The 16,254-nt window shown below is 31.6% G+C and overlaps 1 protein-coding gene across 1 annotated transcript; it reads right to left on the bottom strand.

The window, feature by feature from the left end:
* Positions 1-4,114: 4,114 nt before the first annotated feature.
* On the bottom strand, positions 4,115-15,604 carry LOC124368003 (zinc metalloproteinase nas-13-like). Its single transcript, XM_046825270.1, has 6 exons — positions 15,506-15,604; positions 14,678-14,836; positions 13,341-13,517; positions 11,490-11,798; positions 8,246-8,379; positions 4,115-4,318 (listed from the first exon to the last, which is right to left on the bottom strand). Exons 2-6 carry the CDS (start codon positions 14,808-14,810, stop codon positions 4,226-4,228), a joined length of 846 nt encoding a protein of 281 aa, XP_046681226.1. The 5' UTR covers positions 14,811-14,836; positions 15,506-15,604; the 3' UTR covers positions 4,115-4,225.
* Between the last annotated feature and the right edge of the window lie 650 nt (positions 15,605-16,254).

Genomic DNA, 16,254 nt, shown 5'->3' with positions numbered 1-16,254 from the left:
AGGTAGGTTGTAAAGGTAAGATAGTGAAACTTAAATTATCCACCAGATTTAGTAACTGAGTTCTGCCATAAGACGGTCTACTAGTATTAAGGTCTATATTAAAATCACCTAGGACTAAGATATTCTGGTAATTAGGTACTAAATTTGCAAACACATCAAATAATTCAGCTAATTGACCCGCTTTAGGAGGTCTATAAACCACACATAATAATAATTTCCAGCCGTGACATACTTCTACAATTAAATACTCAGGTTTTTTACAGTAAGTGGGTTGAGATGATGATATTATTTTATATTTAAACATTTGATTAATATATAAAGCAACTCCTCCCCCTTCCTTACCCTCTCTGTCGTTCCTTATAATATTATATCCATTTATTTTATATGGCAAAGAAGAAATTACAGGTTTAAGAAAGGTCTCGGAAACAGCTATGAAATCAAACCCACCATCCTTGATAAGACTAAAGAAAGAATCGTAATGCACAATTAAATTTTCCACATTAACATGAGCAGCTTTCAAACATTTTTTAGATTTATTACAACCAGCTGATCTCGTTTCTCTTTGAGTAATCAAGTTATCCGACATAGACAGGACTATAAAACATAGCGCAAGACTTGTAACACTTAAATTCACAGGTGGTAAAGACACGTGACATCTTAAACATTAAACACAATAAAGCACATTGATCCATAAACAAAACATTGAAATCTGAATATAAATACAAAAAAACGCTCATGCATATTGCAACTAATATACATTCCTTAGAAACTAATATATACGTTTTTTCCTGGAGATAACTCATGAAGTCATGCCAACTTTTCCAAGTCACTGACACTTTCTACAGTCACATACCGACGCAGGAAGGTGCGTCCATGTTTCCACCCACAAATACGCGTATTGCTTACTCTTCTTTACTTCTCTCGCCGCTCTCAGTAGTTGGCGGCGCTCTCGAGTTAGAGTGTCATTGACATAATATGTCATATTATGACATATTATGTCAATGACACATATATATGTCATATATATATGACATATATTATATAACGTGACCGTCTCCAGTATTGAAACCAAGGTCCCGCGAATTGAGATTTTTCTTCTTCCGACGACAGTCAATAAATTTTATTTTATCACGTTTGCGAAGAAAGCGCACAACAATGCCATTAGGTTTTGTGGAGTCCGTATAGTTAGATTTGTATCTGTAACAATTATCGACCATTTCTTCCTCAAATTTTAAATCCTATTACTTCAGATATTCTTCCAGTATTACTATAATATTTTCATCCTTTTCACAAGGTATGCCCTGAATCTCAACTTCATTTCCCAACTCCCGTTGTTCCAAATCATAACATTTATTAGTCAATTCATAAACTTTCTTTTCAAATTGACATTTTCTTGAAAAAGTGTTTCAATATTATTTGAAACAACAGTAAGCTTATTGGATACATCCTCAATTTTCTTCGCATTTTCTTAAAAACCAATCTGAGTATTTTTGCAATGTGCAATTAAATTTTGGTGATTGGTTTCCTTAACCTCCTTACGAAAAGAAATCATTTCATTCAGTATATCAGACAAGGTAACACCACTTGCCTTATCAGTCGCATCAGTAGATAAGGAACTGGTAGCCGCTGCCGGCTTATCAGTAGTGTGGTCAGTGGATGGCGCGGAGGGGGAGGGGGCGGTGAGGGGTAGGGGGAGGGAGAGATTTCATCGTTAAGCTTATAAAGAAATGTCTCTTTACAAAAAAAACTTCCAATATTATAATATTATTGCCTTTTTAACGCTAATTTCATTGCGTAAATTAAACTGTGTACCTAGAAAATGTGTTCTATCGCTGATTTTGGAAAAAGTATTCGCTCGTATCAGCCTGTTGAACATTGAGAAAAAACTCCTAATACATCATCAATGTATTTTTACCAGGGGCGTTCAAATTCCGTATAAATTTCAACGGTATAGATGATTTAATGCTCTTAAAATATGAGATTTTTATATTAAATCAACACCATCAAGGTTAGAAAATCTGATAGAATGGCAGATGATAACTAGCCAAAACCTAACCTAATTCCTTATATACTATATGTATGTATATATATATATATATATATATTATAACATATATAATATTATATATTGTAATATATTAACTTAAATTGTATTTAAATTAAATTAGGCTATTGCTACTTATAAAGATTTAATAAATGTAAACAAAAGTAATTTGACAGGTATTTGGTCTTCCGATCATATGTTAGTTTGCTTATTTAAACGCATATGTGACAGATACGGCCAAATACAAAATAATTGAATCGGAAAAAGTAAGGGCTCTGTGGTGTAATGGTAGCACATTCACCCGGCAAGTGAGAGATCCGGGTTCGACTCCCGGCGGAGCAATTACTTTTTGCGATTCAACACACACACACACACACACATATATATATATATATATATATATATATATATATATATATATATATATATATATATATATATATATATATATGTATATAAAACTTAACTAGTTTGCGAAAAAGAAGAATAAACAATTATATGTATTTTATTTAATCAAAATCGGACACAACTATATTAATAACACGAATATTACACTCAACAAAAAATTTAAAATATTTTAAATTTAAACCTTATTCCATGATACAAAATATTAATACCTTTTGCATAATTTAAAACACATAATTTTTATTCTGTTGAATTTCAATGGGAAAATGTGCGTACCATATATTATTTACATTAAAAGCACTACTATTCCGGCCTAGCGGCTATCTGCCAACCCCTGTTTGGTTCAAAGCCAAAGTTCTATTAAAACGTACTAGATACATACATTATAAGTTGAAATTAATTTAATTGTGTTATATTTTTTTATGTAATTTATTAATTATAGTAATGTATTTTAATTTAACAACACTGCAGTATATTTCATTTTACAATTCTATACGAACTAATATATTTGAGTCGTCAGTATGAATGGTAAGTCTAATATCCGATATTTAATATCTAATTTCCGCTGAGCGCATTAAGCAAGGACATTCAAAAATTTGAAATTTAATGTTTACATAGAAATATATCTCTTGAACTACGTAGATACATGATAGTTTATAGAGATTTAAAATACTTTTTGGACGTTTTGGCTTTTTAAGTTCATTTGGGAAACAAAGTAAATGTAGACATTCTATAGCAAAATCTTCTGGTAAAGGAAGATCTTTCCTATAAAAACTGTCTCCATTTTTACAGTGGTCAGTTAGTGTCTTTGCTCGGTTCTTCTTTTTCCCTAAAGATGACAAACTCAAAAATCTAGCCCCGCTTTTCATACGCAACAATAATATTTTCCAATTCATCAGAGAGGGTGTCTAAATTGCATAAAAAGTGTGGATTTATTGTTCTCTCTGTCTAGAAGTTTTATTTCAACTTCTACAGTCTCCTCATGTCGGAGCTTTCGTGTTCTTTTTTTCTTGACTTCATCTTCATACATTTATACATAAATTTCCGACTTTATCAGAGTTTCATTTTCATAAATATCGAACTCTTTACATAAGTAACAATCTACTAATATACACTGATAATGATCCATACATTAGTACTACGTTTTAAAAGTTGGTTTCAGATGATAGTAGCTTTTTACTATCAGTATTAAATCTGTTCAGAAGATCTCCCCTGAGAATTGAGAAAATGCAATTGAGCTTCAATTCGTGTAGTTGCTTTTTCTGTTTATTTTTAAACAAATTTTTAGGGCTCACATTACTTCTTTCTAATATCCATTTAATGCTTTGCAAGCGTCATCTCTTACTGACCAACATGTGTTTTTATAGCATTTTTTATTTGAGTTGTATTCCTTCAACGGAAACAACACTAATTATGCCACATCATAATTAACTATACAGTACAGACTAAGGTTGACAGTCCAACTTTATAATAATTTGTATAGAACAGTACGGTAGCCTAGACATACAAAACATTATTTTTTAAATATTCTAAATTGAATAGTTTCCACATGTTTATTAAAGCCTTTGACGCCCTGGGCGACAGCCTCTATAGCCCACTCTCTAAATATGCCACTGATTCCGGCTAACATCAAACGCGGAACTTGGTAGATGGAAATACAATGAAAATAATTAAAATTTCTTTATTATAACCTATATAACGACTAAAAATACCACTACTGCTATTTACTATTTTGGTCAAATTTTACAATATTTAATTTTTGTGCTCCGTCCTTGGTTAGCCTGAAGTTCTGCAGCCATACATGCTGTTGAGTTTTGCCACATCTCCTGGGCTCAAACTAATCCGCTGACCTATTTTTACTCCTGATTTCTGTAAAAATAGTAATCAACTTAACATTAATAATTATTAGCCATTTTTTAGTTAAATACAACATCTAAAAAATATACGTAAAACATTATCCGATAATATATTCATATAGTAACCAAATTTGTTAAGACAAAAACCAGTAAATTTACTGTTTATGTAGAGAAATATTTAAAATACATTGCAATAAAAACACGTATAATAATATAAACTACAAATATATATATATATATATATATATATATATATATATATATATATATATATATATATATATATATTTATATGAAACTACATGGGTGTCAAATCATTTATAGCCGAGTATCAGAAGGCCCATTTGCATTGTGTAGGCAAAAATTTAGTTTTTCTTGAAATTAATTTCAAGAATCTCCTAAAAAAGAAGTCGATAAAATTAATATAGTGTTAAAATACGAAAATATAGTTTTTCTCTGACCATATTAATGTAAGGTTGCCACACTTAACATAAAAAAACAGGCACAGTAAATTATTAAATGACATACATAAAGGCCGTGACCGTGTTGATAGTCAGCCTCTTTCTACATTTGTCTCACTCTAATATTAATTTAATTTGCATTTTTTACTGTACATTTTAGTAAAATAAAATTAGCATATAATATTAAATAAATAATCGTTTCACATTTTCAACCATTTTTATACCTTCATTTTAATTTACACTAATACTAGAACGGATAATGATCGAGGAGAAATTTCTATATTGATTTCAGGATAATCCATGGTGTGTGATAATACAATGTAAATTGGCTTTTGGTTCCTATACTATTACCAAAACCAGTAATGCACGTGGAGGAGGCATGATGTGTGGTTTGTCATTAACCCCATTCATTGATTACATGAATATATGACCATTCATACAGGCAAGTAATGAACTGGTAGTTGATCATATTCAGTCCATAGATTGTAATTATGAGAGATTGACTATTCTATATGTTCTGTCATATTATGCTCACCGCTGTTTACATTTACTCTCTTAGGATACGTTTTTCAGTTTTGAATTACTCGTTTGATATCATGGAGAAAACAAACATGTTAATTGATTTAAGATTGTTTTCAGCTTTTGGCCAATTTAAAATTACATAAAAATAAACCAAAATTTCCTCTTGAAAGCTCCTTTGACCTCATTGAGAAAACAAAAAAATAACACCAAATGTAAGCATTATTCGATAAAACAAATTCATATTGAAATATACGTATTCAAGAAATATTTTTCAATACTAAAAACCATCTACAGACCTCACTTGTGTTGCCAGGAAAATATCTGAACTAATAATAATAATAATAATCCTTCCTAAATAGTTTCTGAGAAACAGAAATATTTTGAATTTAATAATAAATTTAAATCCCAGCGTAAGATTATGGCGATAGGTTCCCCATTATTTGGATTTAATCACATAAAAATAAATCATAGTGTCTGACCAGAAGAAATACAGTAATATATTACTCTGTCTCTATTATAGGTATGTAGGCAACACCGTCGTTCTGTTTAATGGCAATGTCTGACACTTAGATCCTGTGTTTGAATTTTTAAACGATATTGCCTCCATTCCGTTTAACTATTTAAACAGACACATCAATCATTACATTTTCAAATCTCATGCTTTCCAAACCCACAATAATTTTGAAAATAATATTTACTAAAGACATACAATATGAAATGATGAGTGGAAAGACACCAATTCTCAATAGGATTAAGATCAGGTGAATTTCCAAGCCAATCCAAAAGGTTAATAGTATTATTCCTTAAGTATTTCATCATAGCCTTTCATACGTTGAACGAAACTCATCTTGTTGAAACATTGAAGTCCCTTCGGTCGGGGCAATGTCAAGCTCTACAGCTAAGCGTTGCCCAGCTATACCAGTTCCGGTGTATATAAAATAGCCCCAGAACATTTTCATGGTGGGATGTTAAACAGTTTAGTTAATATGTCTAGCAGAAATTGATTCATTTACTGCCTTTCAAACTAATTTTGATTGCAGACTACAACCAAGGAAGTGATTATACATTATAAAATAAAACTTTTCTCCAATCTTCTGCGCTCCAGTGAGCGTATTTTCTGCTCAGTTTATTCGTTTTTCAATCATAAGGGTTGTCATATGTTGTTTCGTCTGAGGTCTCACGCCTCTTATTTCTCCTTCTAAGAATCATTTACGAACCGTTGAGTCTAGATCAGTTACTCCAGCCTTTCGAAATCTGGCTGGAGGTCATAACTTGTTTTTCTAGGATGAAGTTTGCTACCACGCAAAAGATATGCTTTATCTGGAGGAGTAGTCTTCCGTTTCCTTCCACATTTTCCATTCCGCTGCACTTCAACGGACCTGTTTCCTCTTTTTTGTCTAATTATTTTGTTTACAGCACCCAAACTTACACAACGCTCTTTACAATGTTCCTCTGAGTCAACAATTTAAACTCACTAAGTGTTATGATCTCTTATATTTTGCTAGGTGTGATATTCATGTCAATAAATAGCTAAGCCTGATTGCACAGTTTTTACAAAATCAATGAAAATAACGTATACATAACCTAAGATATAAAGATATGTAATACTAATGTGTAAACACAAAACAAGTGTTTAGAACGGTAAGGTTTGGATATTACACTGTTGTCTTGTATAAAACACCTAATAGAATTTGCTGAGCAGGTACCAACGTATGGAAACTGAATTTTGACCTCTTTTAATATTAATTCGCCCAATACTGTAACTTGTTCCGATTGCCATAGTTTTTGAATCGGGCAGAGAGGCAGGTCGTTTAGACAAGGGTGTAAAGAGCATTTCCCGAAACATAAAAAAAAAAAACAAAATACATCGTTCACTCAAAATTTGATGGGTTTGAACTACGCAATAAATGGAAATAATGACAATCTACAATTCTTACACCTAAGTCGCAAATCAACAAAGTAAACACGCTCGTATAATACAAAATGTATAAGCATGTTTTAATGATTTCACTACGTAATTTATGGTAAATGAGAAGCTACAACTCAGCACCTATTATTTCTTTAACACAAATTAAAAAGTAAAATTTTAGTACCAAAATATTATTTTTATACATAAGTTGGCTTTGGTAGGAAGGGTCAACTTAATTCGAATTTTGAGTATAGCTTCAGCTCACTTTCCTTTTACTGCAGCGTCTGGTATTTGGCACTGTTTCAGACTTGACTCTTGGTGTCTGGAGTCATGTTAGAGTATAGCTTCAGCTCACCTTACTTTTACTGCAGCGTCTGGTATTTGGCACTGTCTCAGACTTGAATCTTGGTGTCTGGAGTCATGTTCGTCTAAAGAGATCTAGTAACTTCCAAAAAGGTCGGCGACAATGAAAATCAAAACGTAGCTTTACATCGTTTCTCCACCGTACTTAGAGATCGTGGCAGAAACATCTTAGTGCAGTCAATTGTGCACTGATGAGACAACGAGATTTTCACTTCATCTATTTATAGGTGTCTCTAATGTCGAAAAGATGTATAGGTTCTTCGTCGCTGACTTACTTAAAATATCTCCAGACAAGTATGACTCCAAACCCCATTAGTTCTGTTTGAGAAACCTTCAGATAACAAAATCTGAAATAAAAGGTACTGAAAATAAACTCAACATTCAAATATTATTTTTAATCTTGGATATTTATTTTTAAATTTACTGGAGACCCAATATACATTTATGATAAGTCATTCAAGTTCTACGTTATGTTTCTTTCCATTTATACATATATTACTGTTTTTACTCTTTTTTTTAACTGTAGTTAAACAATAGTAAAAGCTAGTAGCCAGATAGTGTATATTTGTACGTCTTAGTTTATTGTAATCCGAGGCACGTTATCTGACCAACACAGGTCAAAAATAGTTATTAATATATAATGCAATAAGATGATTTAAATCTAATTTTATATCTTTAAACTCACCAAGGGGGTGATGGTGGGTTGCCTGTTACAACTGAAAGCGTGTGCACTGTAGTGCATAATGCTACTGTAGTCGTATGGTACACCGAAGCTGGAAGTGGTGGAAGGGAGGTACTTACGAAAGTTACGCTCGCGTCCTGTAAAGCAAATCAGTGGCAGAGTTTAATAATTAATCTGATATATATATATATATATATATCACTAGGGCATAACTTATACATTATGTTACTTTATTTGTATGGTACACTGAAACTGGAAGTGTGGTAACAGACATACTTACTAATGTTACGCTTGCGTCTTGTAAAGTGAATCGGTGGCAGAGTTTAATAATTAATCTGATAAATATATCACTAGGGCATAACTTATACATTATGTTACTTTATTTGTATGGTACACTGAAACTGGAAGTGTGGTAACAGACATACTTACTAATGTTACGCCTGCGTCTTGTAAAGTGAATCGGTGGCAGAGTTTAATAATTAATCTGATAAATATATCACTAGGGCATAACTTATACATTATGTTACTTTATTTGTATGGTACACTGAAACTGGAAGTGTGGTAACAGAGATACTTACTAATGTTACGCTTGCGTCTTGTAAAGTGAATCGGTGGCAGAGTTTAATAATTAATCTGATAAATATATCACTAGGGCATAACTTATACATTATGTTACTTTATTTGTATGGTACACTGAAACTGGAAGTGTGGTATCAGACATACTTACTAATGTTACGCATGCGTCTTGTAAAGTGAATCGGTGGCAGAGTTTAATAATTAATCTGATAAATATATCACTAGGGCATAACTTATACATTATGTTACTTTATTTGTATGGTACACTGAAACTGGAAGTGTGGTAACAGACATACTTACTAATGTTACGCTTGCCGTCTTGTAAAGTGAATCGGTGGCAGAGTTTAATAATTAATCTGATAAATATATCACTAGGGCATAACTTATACATTATGTTACTTTATTTGTATGGTACACTGAAACTGGAAGTGTGGTAACAGACATACTTACTAATGTTACGCTTGCGTCTTGTAAAGTGAATCGGTGGCAGAGTTTAATAATTAATCTGATAAATATATCACTAGGGCATAACTTATACATTATGTTACTTTATTTCTATGGTACACTGAAACTGGAAGTGTGGTAACAGACATACTTACTAATGTTACGCTTGCGTCTTGTAAAGTGAATCGGTGGCAGAGTTTAAGTATTAACATGATAAATAAAATGATTAAATAAAAATAGTTTACCCACCCAGTTACTATGTGGCATACGCACTGTTGGATATGCAACACCATAGAAATAACTGTTGTAATTTATGTAGAAATAAAGACTGTTACAAATTTAAAGTACAGAGCTAAAGGATGCAGGAACAACTTTCTCATAATGTCAGCCTGTTTGAAAAATACCCTTCATATCAAGGAGCAATGATTTTCAACGCTCTAACTGAATCCTTAAGAGGATTTTCGAGAAAACCTTAGCAATTGCCTTCAGATACTGGCTAATGGAGAGTCCAGAATACGCATCGAAGAGTTTGTTTAAATGGAGGACACACAAATTTGTGGAAAAACAAACACATTAATAATTTGTTACATAAACCTGTATGACCTTTGCTCTGTTCTCCAAGAATGTGTGAAATAAGGATATATTCTATTCTAATTTATTCTTTACAAACTATAATTAAAAATTTAAAAAAATAGATTGTATGTTTTAGGATAGTTAGGCTACATGTTTTTAATACGCAAATATTTGAAATAGTGTATTGGATTTGTTAAAATTCTATTTATTCTACTATGCTCTCGTTACAATCATGATTACCATTCCATTAATGTAAATATATTTACCAACATATTATCATGCTAACTGAAAGACAGAAATTTATTTTTTCCCACTATTTTGGGATTTTCCCTTTTGAAAAACGTGCAAGAAAGACAAATTTTCACAGTTTGCGAGTAATACTAAAAACTACCTTTGCCTTTTTTAAAGAAACCTTATAAGCAAACCCTTTAAAAACTGTTGAACTGGATAATTGTTTAACGTTGATCTATAACTGCCACATAACAGCTGCACGGACTCAGCTCAACTGTATTGGCAGATAGTTTTATTGAGAGTTGGTTAACATTGAGTCGATGTTATTAGAACGAAAAATTCACATAAGACAATTAAAATGTATACCGGTGAAATATTACTTTTTCTGTGATTGTTATCAACTATACTAAAACTATAATCCTGCTGTAAGATTAGTAATAATAACGAGAACATTATACTAAGAAACATATTGGCGTTAATAGTCTAAAAGCCATAACTTAAATTTGAAATAGAACTGTGCTCTCACAGCAAAATATTGCATGTATAAATATACTGCCTGATATAAAATACTGCTGGAAGTTTATTTATATTTGGTAATTTATTCTAGCCTTACCTGATGTTTATTAAATATACATGCATATATATATATATATATATATATATATATATATATATATATATATAATATTGCTAGTAAATTTAATTGTTTTCGATTAAATAACCCTTTATTTATTATTAGGCACTTGGAATGCTGTGAAAGTCGGTCCTGTCTAAAATAAATTAATACTTTCCTAAATTTCAGGTCTTCTGACACAAGCGAGTCATAAAACGAAATAACGACGAAATCATGAGTTTATTTAAGTATTTAACGGCATGATAAAACTCCCTGTTCGATAATTTGATAGAGGGATTGATAGTACGACATTGGCGAATCTTTGATGTAGCTGCTTTGTTACTTACATTCGTCCCCCCGTACAGGTATACCAAGTCCGTCAGTTGGATACCATGTTTACTTTCAAGGGATACAATTTTAACATTTCAACCAGACGATTTGTCCTTTAATGTGTTGGCGAGGATGAAACCTTAGCTATAACCACTTTAACAGATCTTTTGAGACTTACTCACCTTCAGAGTCAACACTTTATAATAGAAATACGAAACGCACAATAGCTAGCTGCAGCTATCTGCGTAGGCTAAAAATCGGGTAAAATTTTGCACCCTAGTAAAAACAAACGTTACAATGCACAGACTGTTGTTAACTATTTCTTAAGAGCATCATTCTCACATTGTGTCGTTATGTGACTGATGGTATCATTGGGTTGAAGAACATTGATAGTTATTGACAGGAAAAAATGTACATGAATAAAAAATGAACAAATTAAATAAATATTGATAAGATAAAGATAAATTGATAGCGATATACCTTCCTTGATATTCTGCCAGTTTATCTGAACATATTGATCTCTGTTAGAGGCGCTCTGCTGATGGTAGAGGCCGAGAGTGTGGAGTAGCTCGTGCATTATGACCCCGTGCCTCATACACCGAGGTCGGAACAAGTTCACGTGCTGTCTGTTCCCCTTACGTCCTACAGACGAGTAGCAGCCTGGTTTCGTCCTGTTGTCCTGTATAATCACGTAGTCTATATCCCCCCTGGATCGAGGTCTGAAGTCGATGCAGGTCTTCGTTTCAATCTCGTTCATTGCGTGATAGACAATCCTTTTGTCCGAAGAGTCTGAAAAGAAAATTATACTCGATGACATTTAAACCACTGAAAGATTTTAACTGAACCCCCAATATGTACAGTGGTTACTGAAAAGGGTCTACATGATGTTTACTTTTACACCAAAGATATTGTCTTTCTTGGAGTAGGTACTTGTTGCATTACCTAACAGTTACAACTGTGTTAGTATTATTTTAACTATGTAAATAAAAAAAATGCCCTTTTGAACTGGTTCTGTTTGACAAAAATAAAATAAGACTTCTTGAGTTTTAACATTAGGGGTTATGCTTGAATCAGTAACGTTTTGACAGTAATCTTCTGGAAGAGTCGGTTAACGTTAAATGTGGCCTCCAAAACATCAGGTGATTGTTGTAAAAAAAATAATTTTTAAGTCTCATTTGAGCTTTGTAGAAAGTGATATGAAGGTATTACACAATCCATGTGTTATATGCTCTATAATATCTACAATGTTTGTCCCTCAATATCTGCAATAATTTTTAAAGATCGAATTAAAAATTTAAGAAGACATTTTGAAGACATTAGTACAACCCATGTTTAAAAGTCATTTTTGTAACTTTAATTTCCATTTAACCTTGCGGTATGAGAGTGCTGTAAAATTTACTTTAAAGTTTGTAAGAATATAAAAATGTATAAGTTTTACTGGATTTTATTTAAAGTTCAATAAATTTTAGTTCGTTTCCGATATATTCTTTTGGACAGACAGACGGAAATGAAATTTTTTGAACCTCTGGAGTGATAAATGTGCTTCATTAACGCTCGTCCGACTATATACTTTTAATACTTACAATAGTTTTAAAAGTTCCATGTTTTATATCATAGAAAATTAATATCTTCGAGAAAGAAGTTGCATTCGGTGTGAAAAGCAATATTTTACAGTTTTAGATTTTGTTAAACCTTTTAGAGAGTGTGCCACAAAATTTCATTTCCAACCCTTTAAATAAAAAATCAAAAATCTTTTTCTCTCTATCAAATCAAAATTTTTATGGATAAAATATATGATATATTATAATAATATTAATGTCATAACAATATTCATGTAAATACTGTTTAAAATTAAAATTTATTTTAAGTTAAACATTGTACCTGTCTTGCCCTCCTTTATTATTGCTCTGAGTCAACGAGAAAATCTTCGAAAAAATCACTCACATTGGTTTTAAAAATAAAGTAATGGATGTTCCCATTAACTAATTTTATCAATGTCGCAGGAGATATATTAATGTATTATAGTCCCAAGCTATCTTTCATTGAAAATACTTGTTCAGTTGATCGAATTTTGATATTATAATACTGAAAAATACAGTCCTTCGCAGGGAGTTATATATATAAAAAACTTTAGGATAATATTTTGTTAACCTGTTTGTCAGAAAGTGATATAAACAAATAAAGTGTCGCATGATTAGTACAATCTTTAACTCAAAATAAATGGTAGTTTTTATACGCTATTTCCTTTAACCGTCATTAAAATGTTCCTTATAGTAACAGGAAATGCCTATTTAATTTTATAAATGCGTACAGTAATTTTGAGGAACTCACTAAAATCTGAACTGAAGACAAACGGAACTACTCCACGCGGCCAGCGGTAACTGGTATCGATGAGACCGTTCCGGTGCTGATAGTCTTCATCGTCCTCCACGATGTCCCCCTCAAACTGTCCGCTTAGTTCCCAGATGTTCTGCTGCGGGTCAGGATTCCACTCGTCCGTCCACTCGGCTAATTTGCAGAAAAACAAATAATTTACACCTATTGACTTTCAAGCTTCACCAGTTTAGTTATCCGAGATAGCTTAAACAGTATCTCCCTGAAGACTTTTTATGTAATTATGTAGGTTACACGTATATTATTTTCAGATCCACAGTAATATTTGCTGCTATTATAACATTTTGACATAAAGTGTTTTTACAAATGTACGTAAAAATAGATGGTTACTCTGAAATTATCTCGTTGCCACCCTGCTACACATTTTACCAATACAATAATTATCAATAACGCTCAGCTAAATCCCATATAGTGACATTCACCATCATCAACATCGGTGTTGACTATGTAGAAAAATGCTTAAATAAAAACATACATAGGTTCACATTTAGTAAATTTTAATTACCTTGAAAATCTCTTCAACAATAATTAAAAATCACTAAAACTTGAAAAATACACTGATCAACTCATTTTTCAGGAACGCACTTTTGCAACCCTTACTTGACTGTGACGAAACGCTTCGTTTTCAAGCAAGGAGAATAAATATTTTAAAATCCATTAAGCACCTGAAACATGCTCTTTTTTCTATTATATCATACTATAGTATTCAGTATAATCAATAATATATCTATATATAATATAAAAATATATCAGCGATTAATATATTAATATTAATACAAAGTTTGTAAATTAAGTCCTGGGTATATTCCAAACAGATTGAGATATCCATGTAAAATCTTTACCTTACTTATTAAAATATTTTTTGGTGGATAAAGTATTACTACCATTTCAAAGGGGTGAAGAAGGGGGTAACTTTAAATTTTAAAACTTAAAACCCTATCAGGTGACATGTGTTTTAAAAACCTCTTCAATAAAAACAGTATGACATGAATAAAATATCTCTAAGACGTATCTAGCAAAAGTAATCGGCAAATTTTAAAAGCAGGGGTTGCAATTTGAAAACTAAAATTTACCCTCTTTCGACAAGTGGATGGGGTATTTTTTCCTTCTAAATATCTAAAAAGTATTAGAATATTTATAGTGAATATTGTAAATAGATATCTCAATCCGTTCGAAATATATCCAGGCGTATCAGGAAAAATAAATTTACACCCTGTATATTATTTAACTCAAATTAATGATTTCTAAACATTTGCCTAATAAATATTCCTTACCACCTTTTTCAGTTTCACTTCTCTCCTCATCAAGATTTAAGTCAGAATATTCCTTGAACTCTTCTGCTACTTCCAATGATCTGGATGAGCAAAAGGAGACACCGACGAGGAATGACAGCAGAATGAGCATCATTTCTCAACAGCTTTGATGGACCTTAGCTTTAGATGGAAAATTTAAAAGACAATATCATTATCATATTTATTGCTAGTTATACAAACATGCTATATATTTAAATGGAAAAAATAAAGCATTCAGATAACGTTACAGAATGTAAGAGAAGAATTGCAACAACCGCAAAAACAAGATTTGAAAATTGCCATGCATTTTTAAAAATGCTTGTAAACAAAATGAGATCATTATTTATGTAAAATAATGCCTACAAAAAAAAAAACCAAGAAATATTGAATCGTAACCAAAGTCAGGATCCAATGTGTATTTTTAACTGTGGATTTGTGTGCTTAGGAGCATGTATTTCTCCCTGGCAGAAGTCTTATTGCTACTCTAAGGAAAATTAATTTCGGTTATTAGTTACCAGATCAGGTGGAAACTTTGTGACGGTAAATTTGAGATTGAAGTTAAATTATTGAAATGGGTATTGAGAACACCTTGCTAAACCCCGTTTGGTTGTTTTGGAAAATAGTTTGTAGGTATACGTAAGTATAATATATAGTTATATGTAAACATTACAGTACTACCTTTCAATTATTAAATTATAAATAGTTTAATATAATTTATATATCTATATTTTTCAATATTTTACTAAGTATTCAAAATTTAAATTAGCTTTAAAATATTTTAAAATTTAAATTAAAAACTAAAATACTTGCAGTTAAACCGTGTTTGTTCTTGTTCTTAAGCAACTGAAAGTATCAGCTAGCAAGCTGTACTGAAAGAGAGAGAACAAATTAAGATTATACGTTTATAAGATTACCAAAGGATTTGCATAATAGTGAGCTGAAACAATACGAGTGGTGGAGATAACAGTTATGTTTTCACGGTGTACGGACTCACATTAAATAGTAGAATGGCAGGGTAAATACGGTTCCTTCCATTAGGCATATTTTGATATAACAACACTATCTTTGTGCATGAACAAGATAACAATGCTAATATTATTTACTAACGCAATTGATAAAGAGTAACCTTCAGTTTACTGCTTGTATTTTCTAAGAGCAAGATTAGAGTACACCACAACACGTGTCATGTAACAGGTTCGGTGAGATTCAATGCAAAATTTGAAGCCCGTAGCTCATTTCATTATTAACAGATAGAACGACATTCATACAGAAAATAAATAGTTAAATTTCCTGGCAAAATGATACGCTTCAACAACACTCAAAAACATTTAAATGGTTGAATATTCAAAATCATAGCTTCTATGTATAATCAATCTTCTCAATGTAAGGTTAAAGTCTCATAAAGGCCAAAGATGAAATTCCTTTTCAAACTTTGACAAAAAAGGCATTTATTGTTTTGTTCATTAAATTGAGTTTCATAACAGAGTGTAAATAATAAAAACTATACACCAAAGCACCATTAAATTATGCTGGATATGTTGTAGATGGAGCTTTTATTG

This window comes from Homalodisca vitripennis, chromosome 8 (genome assembly GCF_021130785.1).
Source record: "Homalodisca vitripennis isolate AUS2020 chromosome 8, UT_GWSS_2.1, whole genome shotgun sequence".
Classification (NCBI taxonomy): Eukaryota; Metazoa; Arthropoda; class Insecta; order Hemiptera; family Cicadellidae; genus Homalodisca; species Homalodisca vitripennis.
This window is presented reverse-complemented; position numbering and strand designations above follow the sequence as displayed.

Bases quoted from the DNA above. Each gene is read 5' to 3' on its own strand.
- LOC124368003 (XM_046825270.1), bottom strand. From the start codon at position 14,810: ATGATGCTCATTCTGCTGTCATTCCTCGTCGGTGTCTCCTTTTGCTCA. The intron at 13,518-14,677 runs GTAAGGAATATT...TCTGCAAATTAG, and splicing joins AAGTGAAACTGAAAAAGGTG to CCGAGTGGACGGACGAGTGG. The intron at 8,380-11,489 runs GTATATCGCTAT...TTTGCTTTACAG, and splicing joins CTGGCAGAATATCAAGGAAG to GACGCGAGCGTAACTTTCGT.